A 24,494-nucleotide genomic window follows, 5' to 3' on the forward strand; every position below is an offset into this window, starting at 1 on the left:
CACGAAATACATGTACAAATCTCCAAGAAGAAATCTCCAAGGGCATGACATACAATTTATAATATATACATACATATATATATATATATATATATATATATATATATATATATATATATATATATAAATCATAAGCTTCAATATACATGGAACATATAAAATACCAAATATTAAGGTATCAAAGTAAATTAGTTTTTGAATGGCATAAGAAACAACTAATAAGTTTTCTTATTCAATCCCCAGTCAGCCCCTACAACCAGCAACAATTTCTCCCAGTTACTTGTGATCTACCAGACCATGGAGCCCACCTTACCTTTACTGAAGGGAGAGCAAGTCACGCGTCTGTCGCCTGTGGCTTGGACCCGCTCGCCACGCGACTGGCCAGGTTCCGCAGTTAACTGGGCACGGAGGAGAGACCCAGGAGGGCCAATGACGTTGCAGCATAAGGTATGATGACCAGGGATTTGACCCCACTTCTCAAAGTGAGGTCAGCGCCCCTGGCCACAGTACCTCACACGAGCAAACAAGCCAAGAGCCACAACGGGTCGTCTATCCCCACACACGCGCACCGGCAACGTCGCTCGCTCTCGCTGGTAGTTCTCTCCTAATTACTTAATTCTAACGATCGAATTATATTACAACCGCGAGATCGATCCTTCTGGAACCTTCCGACACTGATATAATAATACTTAAATACAATAATGGTCGTTTAGGAGAGAGCGACGGCATTGGAGTGAGAGCGGGGGAGCGCGACGTGGTTCGAGTTCGAGGTTGTCCACGCGACTGGTTAAGATGACCGGTTACAAGCCGGCTTCCAGCTCGTCCTCGAACACCTCCGTGCTACAAGGACATTATGATTATTATATAAGCTTGCACGTGTTGGTTGTACTTCGTGGAAAATTTACTTAATTTCTCCTAATTTAAGATCTCGTGGTACTTTTTTTGGAAAGATTGTGTTAGTTAGCGTAATTTCAATGATGATTATGTATCTAATGACATTAAGAACATAGTAATTCAATGTTTAATTGAACAAATAACATAATCTTTAAATTCGCAGTTCGTTGCGACGAAGTTTTAGAAATTTCGAAAATTCCATAACATAACAACGATCTTTCAAATTCGTAAGTAAACACGTATGAACGATCATATTTCCATGATTGTTTACTTAATTAGTGACATCAATAAGTGACAAATGATTGAAGTAATCTCCTTAAGACATTTGAAGACGAAAGAACGAGGATTACGTGGTATTGGAGCAAATTTGGACTTACGCGTGGGTGGAGAAGTGAACGAATCTTAAAGACACAAACCAATGACAAGTGTCGTCCACTGTTTAATATGTACATAGGCCTAGTATTGTTCGCCTTAACTATCTAATGGTCTAATTACATAGGAAATACATCACATCGTCATTAACGAAAGGTTTAAAACAGACCAGTAATAACGTAGAGTTATTAAACAAGTCATGAAACGAGATGCATTAGTGAAATATTAAGGAAATAGATAAATCATTTCGTATCTGTCAACATTGCATCCGTTGCCTGGAAATGATGTGTATGTGTAAAGATTGCCTCCTTACAACACCTATATCATATTATACATATTCATATGTAACATACGTGTTTAATAATATGTAGAACATCAATTTCTTCCTCACATTTGACTATTTGGGAAGTTGGTCAAGACATTAGTGACCAATGAATCAAGAATTCGTGTTATTTTTTGAAAATGTGTCAATATGACAATACCTACTTCCCCCCACTTTATGTAACTACGCAGCTGCGTCTTACTTGAAATAGAATAGATTCTATGTTTGGTTGTTGTTGCTAGGCAGAGAGTATATAGCTACCTTAGAGCACAATACCAACTACAGGATACATTAAACACACTTCGATTTGAATCGTATTTATGTCTACAAACTAGTACATTCTATAATAATTGAATATATGTTATATATGCAAAACACATAATGCTAGGTGCACATATTAAATAATAAATCAATAAATTAAAACTTTTAAAATTTTTCATCTTTTAGAAACTAAACCATCATTTTGTTTTTGCTATAAATCCAACAGAAACTGAAAAAGCTTCTATTGGCATGAAATCAACACTTCACATGGAGGATATGTTGAAGCATATCAGGTACCGTGGGGAGAGTATATCAGTGAAAAAAACAGGGTCGCCCCCTATCGAAATGTAAGACCAAGGCACTTGAAAAACACTGGACGTTTACCAAGGCGACCCCTCCGGTTAGCGCTGTTGAAAACTGCTTGAAATTTTGTGTGGAAAGTTTGTGTTGCACCCCCAGCCCATACGTTATGACCAAGCTACCTCGTGCTTCGGTGAACTAAAATCTGACGCGGTACAACCAGCCATTTTCTTTATATATTTGCATCTGTCAGCGGGTCGTGCACGGGTGGTGGCGTGAGGAGGACATGGGTATGATGGCTTGGCGGAGCGCGTGTTTGAGGAGAGGAACGCCCCGCCATTTCCGCCATCTCCGCCACCACCTAAGGGTAGACTGCGCGGATGTGTGTGTGTGTGTCTGTGTGTCTGTAGACGTGCGACGTTGTCGCTGACGGAGCAATAAATGGCTGGAGTACCTAGACCAGTACGTCTCGTCGCAGGGAGCGACGTAGGTTTTTGAGAGGGGAGGGAACCCAGTGTGTGGCTGTGAGGGAGGGAGGGACGACGTCTGGCCTTAGATGTGTTTGAAGGTTTTAGTGGACAACAGTAGCACGAGACGGCCATGGCATGTTGTGATGGCGACTGAGAAGTAGTCACCCTTGACGGCAGTAGTATAGTAAGGAGCAGCCCAGGGTTCGAAACCCGGCTGGAGGGAAGAGCACCTAGGGAAGGGGTTAGGAGTCCACAAACTTTATACTAAATAATTTTGCCTTCGGTTTGGTCTTGTGTTGCTGCTGCTGCAGTTCATCCCCACAGAACCAGTGCTTCATAAAACACCAGAAAGTTTGTGAACGAATCCCCGGCCTTGAGCCTGGCGGAGCGACCTAACAACATCGTTAGGTTTTGTGGTTGTTAGACTCAGGACCGGGTCGTTACTTGAGTCTTCGACATACCGAATGCCGAAAAGACTTTGACATCAATAGCATCATCAACGGGTACAACAAGCCTGTAGATGAACTGGGATAGAACATGTAACACCAAATCAAACATGGAATATCTCTGATTGATAACTATGGAATACTTCAATCATTTAGGTCCTGTTTTGACTTTTGTGACTTGAACCCACGTCGTTAGACGTGGGTCCCGTCAACGCGGACCTCTTAACAAACTAGCTTTTGGAAGCAAACACTTAACTGTTCTTTTACACTCTAAGGTATGGACTAGACTGGAAAAAAACATTGGTTTGGTTGCTGCTAACCCGTACGCGCCAGTGAGCTGTGGGTTAGTGGAAATGATAAGACAGTAGTAGAATACCAAAACAAGAAATAAACTATTACAGTCCACAAAGATAGTATGCAATGCATATAATCACCTTAAAAACTTGTTTTTTTTTTAAAATTTGATTTTAAGAAAATATAGCATCAAAAGACTAAAGTTCACGATCAATAGGGAAACAATCTTCATACAAAAGCAATCATATTACTATCCATTTCTAAGGTGCCTAATTATGTTTCACGTCTCTGGTACGACGGGGTGGGGGGTGGGTGGGGGTGGTCGAGAGTGGCAGCTGGAGTTTGCTGATGATGGCTTTTACTGTGACCCACCACCACCGCGGGTTGGTGGTGGGTTTATGTACTGCGACTGCCTAACCCACCCTCTGACCTCCACACAAACTACATCATTGGAATGTAATAAAAACACCTACGTGGAAGTACCAGACGTTGAACACTGTTGTACATTTAGCACCAAAGTTTTGGTTTGAAAAGCATTATTACCAATGGTCTCGAGAATGTACTGTCTATGGCATTAGAATAGCATACAATAGCAAATACAAAAACAAATTAATGAAAAAATTTGACATGAGCATAAAAGATTGCCAGAGACAGTACACTACCAACTACCTCTGCATGTTCACACAACTTTACTGACGAAGAACACAGAACTGTACTGGTTGTGGTGCTATTCCCATTCTACACTGAGTGTCAGGTACACTGACACTGGATCAGGAAGGGGAACTTTACCACATGAACTACACCAACAAAAATCCACTTTGTGACTTTTGCTAATACATTTGTTTGACATGATAGTAATTGTCCACGTGTGTCTTTTTTGGTTTTGTAATTATAAACAACTTTGCATGAATGTAAAGCTTGGAGATAGATCTGTTAGCCTCTACCTACAAAGCTTCAAAAAACAGAAAACCCCATCACCGTATTTGGTTAGTGTGTTAGTGAAGCAGAGTTGCACCAAGGAAGAGGAAAGAGATTAGTTAGATATGAGCACCTTCGAGATCAGCGTGATATTCATACTTTAGGTCAGGTTTCTCAACGTAGGTAACTCATATGTTGCCTTGATCTGCCTCACAACAGACCACAGAGATTCATTCCTTTGACTAGATCGCACGAGACGACGTCTTCTCTCTTTATTTTTTGCAGTCAGTCTTAACTTTACGACGACCACCACAAAGCAAGGCCACTTTGGTTTGTCTTATGCTCGCATAACACAGGTGGTTGTGAGCAATTTACTTGTTCACTCAGGATATTGCCTTCTTGTGGTGAGAGGAAAAGGGAGGGGGGGGGTCAGTTTCGGCCTGTTCACGCCCCCCCCCAAGTCCTCTTGTACTGTGGGCGTGGGTACCCTCTTGGTAAAGAGGAATGTCGTTGCCCTTTTAATGGCTCCTGGTCAAGTGTACACGACCCAGGTGCCAGACTATGGAGTGTACGGGCTTAATTGACTGTGTGGTTGGCTATTATAACTTGGTAACTCGGGGAAACCACCATTAACAACTATGCTACATGCGTGACTTAGAACTAGGAGCCTTAATTGAGAATCAGTGCAAAAAAAAAAGAAAAAAATATATATATAAAAATCATAAAATGGAACAGATAAAATATAAACTAGGGCTTGGGTAGCGATCTAACGTGTGACTAGGTTACTCGTTCATGCTTTGAGTGCATGACTTGAGGTGGGGGAGAGAGAGAGAGAGAGAGAGAGAGAGAGAGAGAGAGAGAGAGAGAGAGAGAGAGAGAGAGAGAGAGAGAGAGATAAGGGGGGGGTGTCGTGCAAGGGGGTGGTTTGGGGAGGGTCGGGGGGTGGTGTATGTGTGTGTGTGTGTGTGTGTGTGTGTGTTGATGCCCCATCAGTAGTGAGGGTGAAGGGCTGGCCCCTTCCCCCGGATCCCAGCAGGGACGTAGGTGGCGCTCCCCCCGGAGCGTGGGCATGGGGGAGCGTGTGGGGTATGGCAACGTAACCCAGGGGTGTGTGTGTGTCTGTGGCTCAGAGGGCCGCGAAATTTGGGCGTGATCCTCGAGTTTGAGGAACCAAATAAACATGGAAACCAAAACATGAAAACTATATACAAACTGGGGTAACATTGGGCTGTCATAAAGTTGTCCTCATTGTAGACTGGAAGGCATGGAAAGGCACAAATGCTTCGTCTCAATGATATTCACAATAAATCAAGGCTTCAACATTTGGACAAAATTTGAGACATGCACCTTCGATATTTGTATCATCATATAATCATAAAAAGAATGCCCATGTAACTTTTCCTCCATCTTAGCCTTCTCTTTTTTCAAACATGTCTTCCTTTGTTAGTCCAGCCTGAAGCCTCGCGCTCTTCGGTTTTTATGTACAGGATTTCTCTATCTTCTACTTGTTCCAGCCGAGGTGACCACTGGCGTGGCTACAACCGTCGTAGTGGTTGTAGATGAGGTTATTACTACAGCTGCTGGTGTTGTAGACGAGGTCACGTCTTCCTTCGCGCCGCCAGCATCATTGCAACTTGCGGAACCCGAGGTGGCGGGTGGAGTGGACGTTGCACACGGTGTGGCAACGGTGGTGGTGGTGGAGGTGGTTGTGGTGGTGGGTGGTGGTGGTGGTGGTGGTGGGACAGCTGGTGCTGTAGGTGGTGGAGCCGCCGGAGCCGGGTGTCCTCCGGCTAAGGCGGTGGAATACCGCTACTCCAGCTGTTCCAGAAAAGTCGGGGACTTGAAATATTCTGGAACTTGCTCGTCCAAACGCGCGATCACCTTGTATATGGCCTTCTTCCACGACTGTTCTTGGTCCTTCTGTTCTTGGATAGCCTTGAAGAACTCTTTCAACGTCTGTTCAACGACGTACTTGAAGTGTTCTGGGATCTGCAACATGAACAAAGGAAGTTAATATCTTGTTCTACTCATGCTATCTTAATGTTCTATCTTAACCTCATCAAAGATCTATAGTTCTACTGCTATCTTAATGTTCTATCTTAACCTCATCAAAGATCTATAGTTCTACTGCTATCTTAATGTTCTATCTTGACCTCATCAACTATAGATAGATATATATAGTTTGTATAGAAATGTTACTTAGCAGATGAACTCGTCATGGGCCAACAGAAGACCTATATCTATTTCTTTATGTACTTCTATGTCTGTATCAGAACCTGTTTTTGTAATATATATATATATATATATATATATATATATATATATATATATATATATATATATATTGGAAAGGATCACAATTTTGCGCGTGATCAAGATATTCCTATGAGTCCACGGGGGAAAATGAAACACGATAACTTCCCAAGTGCACTTTCATGTCATAATCACATCATCAGGGGAGACACAAGAGAGAAATATAACAGTCAGTTGATATACAACGAAGAGACGAAGCTAGGACGCCATTTGGTAAACATGCGATTGTCCAAGACAGGTCTTGGACGAGTCTTGGACATGTTTACCAAATGGCGTCCTAGCTTCGTCTCTTCGTTGTATATCAACTGACTTATATTTCTCTCTTGTTTCTCCCCTGATGATGATGTGATTATTACATGAAAGTGAACTTGGGAACTTATCGTGTTTCATTTTCCCCAGGAACTATAGGAATATATATATATATATTTTTTTTTCAAACTACTCGCCATTTCCCGCGTTAGCGAGGTAGCGTTAAGAACAGAGAGCTGGGCCATTGAGGGAATATCCTCACCTGGCCCCCTTCTCTGTTCCTTCTTTTGGAAAATTAAAAAAATTGAGAGGGGAGGATTTCCAGCCCCACGCTCCCTTCCCTTTTAGTCGCCTTCTACGACACGCAGGAAATACGTGGGAAGTATTCTTTCTCCCCTATCCCCAGGGATAATATATATATATATATATATATATATATATATATATATATATATATATATATATATATATATATGTGTGTGTGTGTGTGTGTGTGTGTGTGTGTGTGCAATATAAAATCACCTAATGATATAAAATCTAAAAATCATCTATGCAATCCACTTGACAGTGTTTTCAAAAACATTAAATCATTCTAAAAATTCTGGAGACACCAATTTTTGTCATATTCCAAATTAAAATTCTAAAATCCATCTGACCAATTTTATTGAAAAATAGACTAATTTTGAAACATTGATTTTTTTTTTTTTTTTTGGCTAAATGATGAAATGATGTCAGGAAGTGGGGAACCCACCTCGAGGTGGTTGTTACGGTTGTAATGAAGGTTGAGTGCCCGGATGATCTCTGCATCCATGTTGACCAATATGTCATCTGTGCTCTTAACTCCCTCACTCAGGTACTGCCTCGCATACTTCTCCATCTGAATGTAGTAGAACTCCCTGTGGGTCAGAGGTCACGCTCAGTAAACAACACATCAACAACACTACTACTACTACAAACATCAATAACAACAATGATAATAATAATAATGATAATAATAATAATAATAATAATAATAATAATAATAATAGCAATAATAATAGTAATAGTAATAATAGCAATAATGATAGTAATAGTAATAATAGTAATAGTAATAGTGATAACAGTAATAGCAAAAATAGCAATAACAGTAGTAATAATAATAATAATAATAATAATAATAATAATAATAATAATAATGATAATAATAATAATAATAATAATAATAATAATAATAATAATAGCAATAATGATAGTAACAGTAATAATAGTAATAGTAATAGTGATAACAGTAATAGCAAAAATAGCAATAACAGTAGTAATAATAATAGTAATAATAATAATAATAATAATGATAATAATAATGATAATAGCAATAATAGCAGCAATAGTAATGATAATAATAGTAATAATAATAGTAATAGCAATAATAATAGCAGTAACAATAGTCATGATATTGATGATAACAATAATGATAATAATGATGATAACAATAATAATAATAATAATAATGATAATAATAATAATGCTAACAACAACAAGTTGTGAGGGACGGTGCAATGCAGGAACGAGGTCAACGCCCCCCCCCCCCCTTCCCTCATGACCCCAGTCCTGCGGGTCCCGTACTGTCATGAATATTAATGCACAAGAAAAGTAACAGACGATAAATGGGTTATCTAAGGGGCAGATAACTGAAGTGTGAAGTGGTCGAGGACACTGGTGCAGCCTGCAGTGCAGCATAGCTCTGTGGAACACTGGTGCAGCCTGCAGTGCAGCATAGCTCTGTGGAACACTAGTGCAGCCTGCAGTGCAGCATGGTTCTGTGGAACACTGGTGCAGCCTGCAGTGCAGCATAGTGCAGCCTGCAGTGCAGCATAGTTCTGTGGGACACTAGTGCAGCCTGCAGTGCAGCATAGTGCAGCCTGCAGTGCAGCATAGTGCAGCCTGCAGTGCAGCATAGTGCAGCCTGCAGTGCAGCATATGTTGTATGTTCTCATCTTGGGGGGGTCATGTCTATCGCCTCATCTATCTCATTCCTCGTAGTGTTAAGTCTAGATTATCTATCGTGTCTCACGTTTCACAAACACAAATTATCTATTTCCCAATGTTTACACTCGACTGTGAGTGTGTGTGTGAGTGACGTCATGTGAGGGGGTTTCGAACGACCCAGATAATAATGAGTGGATTGTGAGGTTGCTGGCCTGGCTGCTCAGGTCTCAACCCCACCACCCCAACCCAACCCCAACCCCACACACATATACACTCATGGGGGCGCCCCCCCCCACTTCTTACGACCTCTCCTCCTCCCCCACACCCTCACCCCACCTGCATGAGGTGTTGGGTCACGTGCATCTCCCTCATGACATCAACCCCCACCATGACCTCCCATGGTGCCATCAACCCCCACCATGACCTCCCATGGTGCCATCAACCCCCACCATGACCTCCCATGGTGCCATCAACCCCCACCATGACCTCCCATGATGCCATCAACCCCCACCATGACCTCCCATGGTGCCATCAACACCCACCATGACCTCCCATGGTGCCATCAACCCCCACCATGACCTCCCATGGTGCCATCAACCCCCACCATGACCTCCCATGGTGCCATCAACCCCCACCATGACCTCCCATGGTGCCATCAACCCCCACCATGACCTCCCATGGTGCCATCAACCCCCACCATGACCTCCCATGGTGCCATCAACCCCCACCATGACCTCCCATAGTGCCATCAACCCCCACCATGACCTCCCATGGTGCCATCAACCCCCACCATGACCTCCCATGATGCCATCAACACCCACCATGACCTCCCATGGTGCCATCAACCCCCACCATGACCTCCCATGGTGCCATCAACCCCCACCATGACCTCCCATGGTGCCATCAACCCCCACCATGACCTCCCATGGTGCCATCAACCCCCACCATGACCTCCCATGGTGCCATCAACCCCCACCATGACCTCCCATGATGCCATCAACCCCCACCATGACCTCCCATGGTGCCATCAACCCCCACCATGACCTCCCATGGTGCCATCAACCCCCACCATGACCTCCCATGGTGCCATCAACCCCCAGCATGACCTCCCATAGTGCCATCAACCCCCACCATGACCTCCCATGGTGCCATCAACCCCCACCATGACCTCCCATGATGCCATCAACACCCACCATGACCTCCCATGGTGCCATCAACCCCCACCATGACCTCCCATGGTGCCATCAACCCCCACCATGACCTCCCATGGTGCCATCAACCCCACCATGACCTCCCATGGTGCCATCAACCCCCACCATGACCTCCCATGGTGCCATCAACCCCCACCATGACCTCCCATGGTGCCATCAACCCCCACCACAACTACACCTTCCACTGAAGAGAGAGAGAGAGAGAGAGAGAGAGAGAGAGAGAGAGAGAGGTGGAGGAGAGGGCTCGTGTGTGTGTGTGTGTGTGTGTGTGTGTGTGTGTAAACAATAATACAACAGGATGAAGACATTCAAATGTGTACTCAATCACAACCATTTCTGGCCAGGTGGCGCGCCACACAACCTGGCCACAACTGCCCAACCACGGTACATAACAACCCTAGCAACTACCCCCAGCACCACCTGTCACACACGCCCCCCCCCCCACACTACCAGCTGCACGAGCCAGCTGTAGCGAGTATCCTAGCACTCACCTCCCTCCCCGAGTATCCTAGCACTCACTCCCTTGCGCTTAGCGAGTATCCTAGCACTCACCTCCCTCCCCGAGTATCCTAGCACTCACTCCCTCCCTTGCGCTTAGCGAGTATCCTAGCACTCACCTCCCTCCCCGAGTATCCTAGCACTCACTCCCTCCCTTGCGCTTAGCGAGTATCCTAGCACTTACCTCCCTCCCTCGCGCGTAGCGAGTATCCTAGCACTCACCTACCTCCCACCCTCGCGCATAGCGACTATCCTAGCACTCACCTCTCCCTCCCTCCCTCCGTCGCGCATAGCGAGTATCCTAGCACTTACCTCCCTCCCTCCGTCGCGCATAGCGAGTATCCTAGCACTTACCTCACCTCCCTCCGTCGTGCATAGCGAGTATCCTAGCAATCAGCTCCCTCCCTCCCTCGCGCGTAGCGAGTATCCTAGCACTCTCCTCCCACCCTCGCGCATAGCGACTATCCTAGCACTCACCTCTCCCTCCCTCCCTTGCGCTTAGCGAGTATCCTAGGAGCACTCACCTCTCCCTCCCTCGCGCTTAGCGACTATCCTAGCACTCTCCTCCATCCCTTGCGCGTAGCGAGTATCCTAGGAGCACTCACCTCTCACCCCAAGTATCCTAGCACTCACCTCTCCCTCCCTCGCGCATAGCGAGTATCCTAGCACTTACCTCCCACCCCGACTATCCTAGCACTCGCCTCTCCCTCCCTCGCGCTTAGCGACTATCCTAGCACTCACCTCCCACCCTCCCTGGCGCGCACTTAACCTTGCTTTCTTCCCGGGCCTTTAAGCGCATCTCGCAAGGCAGCGAGTTAAGTTAATTGCTTTAATTTATGGCTGACTAGCAATCTCCATTTGTTCGCCCCGATGCTCAAGTCTTGTCAGGAAATAAAACTCGACTGATATACGACTGGAACCACCTCCCTCCTTCCTCCTTCCTCCCTCCCTCCTTCCTCCCTCCCTCCTGCAATCATACACTTCTTTTTTTCCCTCCCAACTCTTCTCATTGACAAAATTAGCCACGTTGCGCGGAAATGTTTGAACAACACGCTCTGAAACCCAGTGAAATGTTATCTTCAAAGAGGCGGGGGTCAAAAAAAAAAGATATATAAACCACCAACCCACCACCTCCTCCTCCATTAGAGGTCACAGGCAGACAAGGGTTAATTACATGACCTAAAAATCACAAGGGGGGACAAACGACATTGCTAGACCAACATCTCCAAAGCTGTAAACAACACACACATCTCCTGAAAAATATGTGTTAATTAGCCTAACGACGCCACAGATAAGGCCCAGAGATGCCTGGGCTAAACCCCCAAACGACTCCTGAGAGAGCAATTTGGTCCATATAAATCTAATGCCAACTTGAATGTGAAATGTGGCCAGTCAACCTTAATGAGGAATAAGAAATCTCCCAGGTCTGATAAGCAGGGCGCTAGATGTGGTCACAGAGGGAAAGCTGCTAACAAGCTTTACTCTCGCTAATGTGTGTTTGTCTTAATGAATATTTAAGGTGGAGTGGCTTGTACTATAATGACTCCAGGGCTCCTCAAGCCTCCTGACCTTACTTTTCAGATAATAATTTGGATCTAATCCCAAGAACAACAACGGGTCGGCCATGACACACAAAATCTGTGGATTCTACCCTACATCTTTCATTATATATACGCTAATTATTCGCGCTAGAAGACAATTTACACCTAAATTACCCCGAGTATATCTAGCCTGATAACTGAGCAGCTTGGGGAGTAAAGGAAGGTTACACAAGGCATAATATACCGTAATTACGAATACCTCGACCCAACTGCACATTAGGATTATGAACAAGTCTCTCCTTCCTTCCTCCGCTCTTCTACTACTTGATCTCATCCATTTTCTACCCTAATTGCTGTCCGTTCTACTCGGCAAATAGCGGACTAACGACTAATCATAGGCAGGAAGTTGATGAGAACGAGCCTGGTAAGAAAAATGGCTGAAAAAAGAATCGAAGTTTGCTGTACGGCTTGACAGACCCGGAGTAGAAGGGAAGGGTTGTGTGTGTGTGTGTGTGTGTGTGTCGGGGGCTCGGCTGCCCGCCGTACGATAATTACGGCCCGCCTGAAATGCATTGGGGCGCGCACGGCCCCGTATGCACACTCTTTATCATTTATTATCTCTATCTTATTTTTAATATTTTCCTCACAATATTTTATGGTAAAAATGGAGTGATTATTTGATGATTATTTGGGCGTGTAGTAGAGGTATAAGGTAGACGTGGAAGGGTGATCTACTTCTACTTTGAAATGAAAAAAAATAACGTCCGGCAACTTAGCGAACGAACCCCTTAAGGACATACTCGAGGAAGAGTGAAGACGGGGAGAGGAGGAGGAGGGGGGAGAGGAAATGAGGGAGAGAGAGAGAGTGAGTGAGAGCGATAATGAGGAAGAAAGAGAGGAAACAGGAAATAACAAGATAAATGAAACGGACGATAACAATAATCTAAGAAAAACGATAGTTTTGAAATCCAGAAAGAAAGGTAAACAATGGAACAACAGATACAAAACCAAGGGGGAAAAAAAGAGAGAAAAGATAATAATGTTAAGTAAACGAGGGATAAAGGGAATAATAAACGCCGGGAGGAGAGAGAGAGAGAGAGAGAGAGAGAGAGAGAGAGAGAGAGAGAGAGAGAGAGAGAGATGCAAGACGTGAATAACTTGAAATATGAGTGGCGGCGGTGGTGGCGGAGGAGGAGGAGGAGTTAGGCTAGGCGAGGTGAGGTGTGGATGAACGGCTCAGGGAGATAAGCTGAGAGAGAGAGAGAGAGAGAGAGAGAGAGAGAGAGAGAGAGAGAGAGAGAGAGAGAGAGAGAGAGAGAGAGAGAGAGAGCTGGGACAGATGATGATGGGAGAGGGCAGCTTTAGCTGATAAGTACTGAGAGTTTGGTACTATTACCACCCCACCCCGCCCCGCTCGCGCTCCTCCCTCCCTCCACACACCTCTAACCTCACTACACACTACCCACCACCTCCCTTTTACCCCTTTCGAGAGAGAGAGAGAGAGAGAGAGAGAGAGAGAGAGAGAGAGAGAGAGAGAGAGAGAGAGAGAGAGAGAGAGAGAGAGAACAGGAGAAATCAATCCACACACAGAGCACATCTGGCCACAGTCTTTTGTACACACTACTTCCTCCGCTGGAGGAGGAGCGTCGAGGGCCAGCCAAGACGATCCAAGCCTTACCCTCTTCCTGCTGCCTCTCCCTCCCTCTCTCTCTCTCTCTCTCTCTCTCTCTCTCTCTCTCTCTCTCTCTGCATTACGTGTGTGTGTGTGTGTGTGTGTGTGTGTAAACAACCCACTGCGTAGCCTTACTTCTGTCTCCCACACTTCCTCTCCCACCCATACACTCCCCCAACACACACCCCCTCTCTCACCTGTAGATCCCTCTCCCACCCATACAACTCTTCTCCCACCCACGCTCACTTCCTCTCCCACCCACGCTCACTTCCCCTCCCACCCACACAACTCTTCTCCCACCCACGCTCACTTCCTCTCCCACCCAGCCAACTGTTCTCCCACCCACGCAACTCTTCTCCCACCCACACAACTCTTCTCACACGCACGCTCCCTCCCTCTCCCACCCACACAACTAATCTCCCACCCACAAAAATTATTCTCCCACCCACGCAACTCTTCTCCCACCCCATCGCAACTCTTCTCCCATCCCCATCGCCCACCCACCACCCATCCTCTCCCCTCCCTAATCACTCTTACTAATCCCCCCTCACCCCCCAGGGGTGTGGAGGATCCCGCCCTCCTCTCCCCGGAGGGCGTAGCTCTCCCCGCCCCCCCACGTACTGCATGCTGGCCGGCGCTACACATCAAAGATCTTCAATAACAAGATAGACTTGCCTGCTAAACCGGCCGTTGCACACTGCACCAAGCACACTCACCCCCCACTAAACACTCCCCCCTCCTCAACTCCACTCCTCCCCTTCTCTCTCTCTTTCCCCCCCCATCAAATATCTACCTGGCCTTACGAATTTGGGGTTTACGACGAGAGAGAGAGAGAGAGAGAGAGAGAGAGAGAGAGAGAGAGAGAGAGAGAGAGAGAGAGAAAATATCCCAGCGTTGGCACCACTGATGAATCCGACTTATCAGCAGCGTTCGCATCACGAATCCGGCTGCTCGTACGGCAGCCGGATTGTACGCACGAACGTATACACAGACGCACGCACGCTCTCTCGCTCGCTCCTGACGTACGCTCGTGAGAGAGAGAGAGAGACCGGAGAGAGAGAGAGAGAGAGAGAGAGAGAGAGAGAGAGAGAGAGAGAGAGAGAGAGAGAGAGAGAGAGAGAGAGAGTTTTTTTCGTCATTGATTTTCTATGCGTTAGGGCGTCTCAGGTCGCGACACCCCCCCCCCTCCCTCCCCCCCCAGTACGGGCAGATGCGATCAACGTTAATTACGTCACGCTAAGAGACCCCCCCCACCCCACTCCCCCCCCTCTGTCCGACCTGTGTTCTACGTCACTGTGACGTCACGCTAAGACCGACCTGTGTACTACGTCACTGTGACGTCACGGTACGACCTTCCCCCCTCCCCCCCCCTCGGCCGCTCTGTGTATGTCACTGTGTGGCTATTGGGGAAGATGGGAAGGGGGGGGGGGTGGTCAGAGGCACGTGGGAGAGTTTTCTGGCTCGGGGGAGAGAGGGGAGAGACAGAGAGGGGAGAGAGAGGGAGAGGGGAGAGAGAGGGGGAGAGAGAGAGAGGGGAGTGGGAGAGATAAAAAACGGAGAGAGGGGAGGTAGTGCGGGAGGAGAGGGGGCGGGGTGGGGGGGGGCGGGGAAGGAATTGTACGGTGGGAGAGGAGTGGGGGAGGAGGGGGGGGAGATGTTCTGACGTCATCATTGATGGTGGTGACGTAACATACAACCACATGCACAGATAACAACCACACTCACAACACATGTAGAACAACAACATACACATATACTTAAATGCACAAATACAACACATACATACATACATACATACATACATACATACATACATACATACATACGTACATACATACATACATACATTGGTTTTTTTTTTTTTTTTGCTTTGTCGCTGTCTCCCGCGTTTGCGAGGTAGCGCAAGGAAACAGACGAAAGAAATGGCCCAACCCACCCCCATACACATGTATATACATACGTCCACACACGCAAATATACATACCTACACAGCTTTCCATGGCTTACCCCAGACGCTTCACATGCCTTGATTCAATCCACTGACAGCACGTCAACCCCGGTATACCACATCGCTCCAATTCACTCTATTCCTTGCCCTCCTTTCACCCTCCTGCATGTTCAGGCCCCGATCACACAAAATCTTTTTCACTCCATCTTTCCACCTCCAATTTGGTCTCCCTCTTCTCCTCGTTCCCTCCACCTCCGACACATATATCCTCTTGGTCAATCTTTCCTCACTCATCTCTCCATGTGACCAAACCATTTCAAAACACCCTCTTCTGCTCTCTCAACCACGCTCTTTTTATTTCCACACATCTCTCTTACCCTTACGTTACTTACTCGATCAAACCACCTCACACCACACATTGTCCTCAAACATCTCATTTCCAGCACATCCATCCTCCTGCGCACAACTCTGTCCATAGTCCACGCCTCGCAACCATACAACATTGTTGGAACCACTATTCCTTCAAACATACCCATTTTTGCTTTCCGAGATAATGTTCTCGACTTCCACACATTCTTCAAGGCTCCCAGAATTTTCGCCCCCTCCCCCACCCTATGATCCACTTCCGCTTCCATGGTTCCATCCGCTGCCAGATCCACTCCCAGATATCTAAAACACTTTACTTCCTCCAGTTTTTCTCCATTCAAACTTACCTCCCAATTGACTTGACCCTCACCCCTACTGTACCTAATAACCTTGCTCTTATTCACATTTACTCTTAACTTTCTTCTTTCACACACTTTACCAAACTCAGTCACCAGCTTCTGCAGTTTCTCACATGAATCAGCCACCAGCGCTGTATCATCAGCGAACAACAACTGACTCACTTCCCAAGCTCTCTCATCCCCAACAGACTTCATACTTGCCCCTCTTTCCAAAACTCTTGCATTCACCTCCCTAACAACCCCATCCATAAACAAATTAAACATTGGTATTCACACATAAACACAATATCTCTGTGAGAGGGAAGTGGTCAACCATATTGTCCGGTGACATCACCACCACAACACAACTACAACCCACGTGACGGAACGGTAACAACACCGTTCCTTTCCACGTGCCACACTCCGCTCAACCAGCGGAACAGAACGAACCAGCGGAACAGAACGAACCAACGGAACAGAACGAGTCAGCGGAACAGAACGAACCAACGGAACAGAACGGACCAGCGGAACAGAACGGACCAGCGGAACAGAACGGACCAGCGGAACAGAACGAACCAGTGGAACAGAACGGACCAGTGGAACAGAACGAACCAGTGGAACAGAACGAACCAGTGGAACAGAACGGACCAGTGGAACAGGAGCCATCTTCAACAAAATGGTTCCACTTCACTAATACAATCCTGTATCTTTATTTACGATCTTATTCAACGTAAAATATTACTACGTTATGCACGCGCTATGTGCACGTGCACTGACAACCCCCACCACGTGGCCCAGGCAAGTGGCATTATATGTATAAGCTCAAGAAAACAATATGTAGAATACAGTAGTGTATAAACTACACTTAAACCAACAATATGTAGAATACAGTAGTGTATAAACTACACTTAAACCAACAATATGTAGAATACAGTAGTGTATAAACTACACTTAAACCAACAATATGTAGAATACAGTAGTGTATAAACTACACTTAAACCAACAATATGTAGAATACAGTAGTGTATAAACTACACTTGACCTACATGTTGGAAAGGATCACAATTTAGCGCGTGATCATGTCCATTCCTGTGTGTCCACGAGGGAAATAAGTTGCCAAGTGCACTTTCGTGTCATAATCACATCATCAGGGGAGACACAAGAGAGAAATATAAGTCACTTGATATACATCGAAGAGACAATCACATGTTTACCAAATGGCGTCCTAGCTACGTCACTAGTGCCCTTGACGCCCCAGGTCACTCCCTTGACGCCCCAGGTCACCCCCCTTGACGCCCCAGGTCACACCCCAGACGCCCCAGGTCACACCCCAGACGCCCCAGGTCACACCCCAGACGCCCCAGGTCACACCCCAGACGCCCCAGGTCATACACAAACGTACGTCTGATAATGGTGGACGGGGCACTGGCTCCGACACCCTTCCGTCGGACCGTTCAAGAAGACGTAGTTAGTTTAGCCCTTAGCGGACGCCCCTTATCTTAGTGGCAGAGCCTTGGAAGCTATGTATCTCTATATATGTATATAGAAAAGTGGGTTTCCTGCCTTTATCAGGGGCGATAAGGGAGGTGGAGAGTTGATAAGAAAACGAAAGCCCACTTCACATGTCTTGCTTCGCCCTAGATTACGTTTACCCAACTCGGCCCATTGAAGGGTTCGATCTCCGGTATCAGTCCCATGTCTTAATTAAAGGTCACACCACGAAACACCCAAAGGTCACACGACGACATTAAGAAACGACCCTGGTTAACGACCTCCTCACCTTTTAATCACCATCTAACTACCAAAGACGGAGTTTTGATGGACCTTCGCCATCAGCTGTATTCACGTATCAACACATCTCGTCTTCAACTGGACCATACACTGACACTGTGACCTTCTTCGTTCATGAATAATGCATGATATTGATCACACGTTCTCAACTGGTCCATAATGACCTCATCTGGTTACCATAATGACCTAAGAAAGCCACGAGAGAACCACCCTTACACGTAATACCTCAGGTCATGCGTCGTAATGAGGGGTTGGCTGTTAGCGTCAACACGTCTGGTGTTTTAAACCCTTGGGTCGACAATGGTCGAGGTGTGATGTGTCCCTGTGTTACCCCCCGCCCCCCCAAAAGGTGGTGAACACGACGCGTTCCTCACCCGCGCTAATTACCCCCGACACAAGAGGCTTGCACACCTGCTGGTAGCTTTCTCCCTCCCTGTCCCTCCTCCTCCTCCAGTCTGGTCGACACCACACTGGTAGTTATGGTCGTAATGGGGTTGAGGACGCCCCTGGGTGACGGGCGCTCAAGTGGCTGTGTTGTTACCACTGGAATTAATGGTCAACTGCGACCCATTCACAGCGCGTCGCGTCCTCGCTCATTCGTCGCGTGAACTGCCATTGTCCAGCCGACAGCTCATTCCTGGGGTCAACACAGTTTATGATACTCTGCTGCAGGGTTAAAGAGGCGGAAGGGGGATGGGGGATGGGGGATGGGGAAGGGGGGGGAGTGTTTAGGGGGAGGGGAAGCTGGCTCCTAGATAGAGAAATGGGATGATGGGACAAGGCATTTCTGAAACTGGGGTATATCCCATTTCTATACCTGGCAGTTTACAGTCAAACTTGTTACTATACCTGGCAGTTTACAGTCAAACTTGTTACTATACCTGGCAGTTTACAGTCAGAAGGGTTACTATACCTGGCAGTTTACAGTCAGAAGGGTTACTATATCTGGCAGTTTACAGTCCGATGGGTTACTATACCTGGCAGTTTACAGTCCGATGGGTTACTATACCTGGCAGTTTACAGTCAGAAGGGTTACTATACCTGGCAGTTTACAGTCAGAAGGGTTACTATATCTGGCAGTTTACAGTCAGAAGGGTTACTATATCTGGCAGTTTACAGTCCGATGGGTTACTATACCTGGCAGTTTACAGTCAGAAGGGTTACTATACCTGGCAGTTTACAGTCAGAAGGGTTACTATATCTGGCAGTTTACAGTCCGATGGGTTACTATACCTGGCAGTTTACAGTCCGATGGGTTACTATACCTGGCAGTTTACAGTCAGAAGGGTTACTATATCTGGCAGTTTACAGTCAGACGGGTTACGACACGGGGTCAAACTGTCCCAGTAAGACAGACAGACAGTAACGACATAGCACGGGGTGTAGAAAATGGGAAGAGGTCGGTGGCATGGGACTGACACTTGTTACAGAACCCGAATTGTGTGTGTGTGTGTGTGTGTGTGTGTGTGTGTGTGTCATCCCTCAAACTCAATACCTTCACACAATTTCTTAAATTTACGTTTTCTACTTAAATACATTTACGTTTTCTCTATTCAATCTACCCCAGTTTATTTCACCCTGTACTATTATATTATCAACATTTCTTCACATAAGTTCTAATTGCTCGTTAACGTCTGTGGTTCCTTGTGACGTCATCTATACTGGTCGATTTCTGCCATTTCAGAAACTGTTTACCACTGACACAAGTAACTGAAGGAACTTGATAAGGTAACTTGTTACTTGTCAACATCTCTCCACAACCCAACTATTACTGCAAGTTGTGTGTGTGTGTGTGTGTGTGTGTGTGTGTGTTGGTATCAACATGGTCGATTCTACCAGTGTCAAGATGGATGTATCTACAAGTGAACATGGTCGAATCTACCAGTGTCAAGATGGATGTATCTATAAGTCAACATGGTCAACCTAACCTAGCCTAACCTAACCTAGCCTAACCTAACCTAACCTAACCTAACCTAACCTAACCTAACCTAACCTAACCTTAGCATATGTATTCCTGTAATTCCTCAACCTACAGTTGTCTGGCGTTTCATGCTATATCCTGTACCTGTAAGCTACAGTGAGTCCCCTTCCCCCCTTCTATGTGGGCCCCCCTCTACCTCCTGTACCTCATAATTGCTGTATGTTTCACTCTCCAGGAATTATCTGAAGTATCTATATCTATTTATCTATCTACACCGTGTCTACTTGTGTGTCATCTCTTTGCCCCATCGCCAACTCTGGGAGAAAACGAAGGAAGAAAAGGGGAAGTGGGTATGGGAAAGCCACGAGATGGGCGGGGATGGGAAGGGGAAGGAAACAATATGAGGAAGGGTGGGTCGATGGCCCCTGGAATGGGTTCGAACACGATTAGAAGGAAGGAAGTGAGGGAGGAGGAGCAGCGGGAGGCGTATGTGGAAGAGGAGAAAGATGTGGGAAGATGGGAGGTGAGGAAGCCAAGTTTACTTGAGTGAATTCTTCTGTGGCGATGGTGTGGAGGTGGAGCTGAAGAATGGAATTGACCCCCTACGTCCATCCTACACGTGTAGGATACCCGTCAGTCGATCCTACGTGTCCTACGGTCGAGGGAGAAGCTTTCCTCTTCCCGCACGTAAGCCAAGACCTGGGAGGAGGAGGTCCTTCATCCCTCATACCATGCCAACATTCAGTCACCTTGCCATGACACCATCAAACCTCCGAACCAAACTACAGGAGATTATGAGGTAACTCATTAACGAACGAGAGTGAGGACTCTACCTCACTTCTACCCGCTGTAGGAGGAGGTAGACGAGGTAGTTCAGTGTGCCTGAGGCCAACCTCTGTGTCAATATTGGCTCGGCAGAAGCTCAGGGCTGGGCGATACTCGCTCCCTCCAACGCAGCACTCGCCTCCTCCCAGTGTAAAAGTGTGACCCCAGAGAGATGATACTTCGATAAGGTGTAGGGTCGCGCCGGGCAGCCCTTCCCTAGGGCAGGAGAACGGAGCCCTAGGCACAGATGCCCTAGGGCAAGGCCGAGGCTAGGGTTCGATCCCAGGAGCATTGTAAGACTAGTAATGTAACGAAACATTAGAAAAACCAAAAACCAAATTGGCAAACGAAGGAAGAGGCAGTCGAGAAATGACTGGGCCGAAGACGACCCACCTGAAGGCGACACAGACGAAGAAGAGGAAGAAAAATAATGAGAGAGAGAGAGAGAGAGAGAGAGAGAGAGAGAGAGAGAGAGAGAGAGAGAGAGAGAGAGAGAGAGAGAGAGAGAGAGAGAGAGAGAGAGAGAGAGAGAAGTGGGAGGAGAAGCAGCAAAAAAGCCCGAAGGAAGAGTGAAAGTAAGAGTTTAGTGAAGGCGAGGCGGTGAGAGCAGGGAGAGGTGAGCGGGGGAGGTGACAGGTGATGGAGAGATGTCTGCAGGAGATATACGTAATAAGAGGGAGAAAGAGGGAGAGAGAGAGAGAGGGAGAGAGGGAGAGAGGGAGAAGGAAGGGCACCTTGGCAACTGTGTGTGTGTGTGTGTGTGAGGTCAAGACAATAATGACCTCACACGTCAGTCAACACCTTACTATCGCCCTCCCACACCCAGCCTGCACCACCTACCCTACACTCCACCACCACTGCAGCCCACCACCACCACTGCAGCCCACCACCACCACTGACGCCCACCACCACCACCACTACCACTGCGGCCCACCACCCACCACCACCACCACTGCAGCCCACCACCACCACCACTGAGGCCCACGTACAGTGGGAGAGGAGAAGTTCCACAGTGGCCGGGTCTTGGCCAACTTACAACCACTCACCCACCTCGACCTCCTCCTCCACCAGGGGAGGAGGAGGTCGAGGTAGCAAGGTCCGAGGAGGACCTCCACTCAAGGGTGAGGTAGCATAAGGTCCAAGGATCACCTCCACTCTAGGACGAGGTGGGCTGAGGTTAGAGGAAGACCTCCACTCAAGGGTGAGGTAATAGAAGGTTCAAGGATCACCTCCACTCAAGGACGAGGTGGGCTGAGGTTAGAGGAAGACCTCCACTCAAGGGTGAGGTAATACAAGGTCCAAGGATCACCTCCACTCTAGGACGAGGTAGGCTAAGGTTAGAGGAAGACCTCCACTCAAGGGTGAGGTAATACAAGGTTCAAGGGCCACCTCCACAATTACTTGAGACACAACACAAGGAAGAAGGAATACCAAGAGATCTCACACACACACACACAACACTGGGAGATCCACCCATCTCCAGTGGTTACTCCACACACACACAACACTGGGAGATCCTCACCCATCTCCAGTGGTTACTCCACACACACACACAACACTGGGAGATCCTCACCCATCTCCAGTGGTTACTCCACACACACACAACACTGGGAGATCCACCTATCTCCAGTGGTTACTCCACACACACACAACACTGGGAGATCCTCACCCATCTCCAGTGGTTACTCCACACACACACACAACACTGGGAGATCCTCACCCATCTCCAGTGGTTACTCCACACACACAACACTGGGAGATCCACCCATCTCCAGTGGTTACTCCACACACACACACAACACTGGGAGATCCTCACCCATCTCCAGTGGTTACTCCACACACACAACACTGGGAGATCCACCCATCTCCAGTGGTTACTCCACACACACACAACACTGGGAGATCCTCACCCATCTCCAGTGGTTACTCATCAGTTCCTCACTGCTCTGTCTGGGTCAGCTGGGTATCGAACCATCAGCGTGGCCCTCTTGCCTACAACCGCCCCCTTCACCCCATGCCATGATGCACATAACCTCCCCTCTAATAAACACACCCCACCTTCACCCACGTATAAGCTCCCCACACCCACACCCACACCACACCCACACCCACACCCACACCACACCCACACCACACCCACACCCACACCACACCCACACCCACACCCACACCCACACCACACCCACACCACACCCACACCCACACCCACACCACACCCACACCCACACCACACCCACACCCACACCCTCACCCACACCCACACCCACACCCACACCACACCCACACCCACACCCTCACCCACACCCACACCACACCCACACCCACACCACACCCACACCCACACCACACCCACACCACACCCACACCCACACCACACCCACACCACACCCACACCCACACCACACCCACACCCACACCCACACCTATAAAGAAGTTCTTGATGCACGCGTACAACCTCCCCTCCCACGCAGCCTATGCATTCTCCCCGACTCAGCGGGGAGCAACACCAGCAGCTGGGGAGAGTACAGCAACACCAGCTGGGGAGAGTACAGCAACACCAGCAGCTGGGGAGAGTACAGCAACACCAGCAGCTGGGGAGAGTACAGCAACACCAGCAGCTGGGGAGAGTACAGCAACACCAGCAGCTGGGGAGAGTACAGCAACACCAGCAGCTGGGGAGAGTACAGCAACACCAGCAGCTGGGGAGAGTACAGCAACACCAGAAGCTGGGGAGAGTACAGCAACACCAGCAGCTGGGGAGAGTACAGCAACACCAGCAGCTGGGGAGAGTACAGCAACACCAGCAGCTGGGGAGAGTACAGCAACACCAGCAGCAGGGGAGAGTACATCAGCACCAGCAGCAGGGGAGAGTACAGCAACACCAGCTGGGGAGAGTACAGCAACACCAGCTGGGGAGAGTACAGCAACACCAGCAGCTGGGGAGAGTACAGCAACACCAGCTGGGGAGAGTACAGCAACACCAGCTGGGGAGAGTACAGCAACACCAGCAGCTGGGGAGAGTACAGCAACACCAGCTGGGGAGAGTACAGCAGCACCAGCAGCTGGGGAGAGTACAGCAACACCAGCTGGGGAGAGTACAGCAACACCAGCTGGGGAGAGTACAGCAACACCAGCAGGGGAGAGTACAGCAACTCCAGCTGGGGAGAGTACAGCAACACCAGCAGGGGAGAGTACAGCAGCAGAAGCAGGGGGAGGCACAGCAGGTAGGCCCAACAGCAGGCACGACCGTAGCAGCAGGAGAGAGAGAGTGTGAGGTAAATCTAAGCAGAAAGCAGATGGGCCAACACAACTCCCACACTCTCTACTTCAACACCACCAAGCAGGAGCAGGAGGAGCAGGAGCAGGGAGGTGTAAGCAGGCAGCAAGCAACAGGAGGAGGAGGAAGGGTTAAACAGGAGGAGGAGGAGGAGGGAGGTGTGAACAGGAAGCAACAGAAGGTGGAGGAAGGGTTAAACAGGAGGAGGAAGGGAGGGAGGTGTGAACAGGAAGCAACAGGAGGTGGAGGAAGGATTAAACAGGAGGAGGAGGGAGGTGTGAACATCAAGCAACAGGAGGAGG

The 24,494-nt window shown here is 47.8% G+C and overlaps 1 protein-coding gene across 9 annotated transcripts in view; it reads right to left on the reverse strand.

Moving 5' to 3' along the window:
- Positions 1 to 1,889: 1,889 nt before the first annotated feature.
- Positions 1,890 to 24,494, reverse strand: part of pros (homeobox protein prospero) — an 844,893-nt gene continuing 822,288 nt past the window's right edge. For all 9 annotated transcript variants that reach the window (XM_071660582.1, XM_071660580.1, XM_071660581.1 and 6 more), the window contains 2 exons: positions 7,591 to 7,735; positions 1,890 to 6,266 (listed from right to left, as the gene is read on the reverse strand). In XM_071660582.1, coding sequence (XP_071516683.1) covers positions 6,087 to 6,266; positions 7,591 to 7,735 — 325 coding nt within the window. In that variant the 3' untranslated portion in view covers positions 1,890 to 6,086. The remainder of the gene's footprint in view (positions 6,267 to 7,590; positions 7,736 to 24,494) is intronic.

Source organism: Panulirus ornatus, chromosome 72 (genome assembly GCF_036320965.1).
Source record: "Panulirus ornatus isolate Po-2019 chromosome 72, ASM3632096v1, whole genome shotgun sequence".
NCBI lineage: Eukaryota > Metazoa > Arthropoda > Malacostraca > Decapoda > Palinuridae > Panulirus > Panulirus ornatus.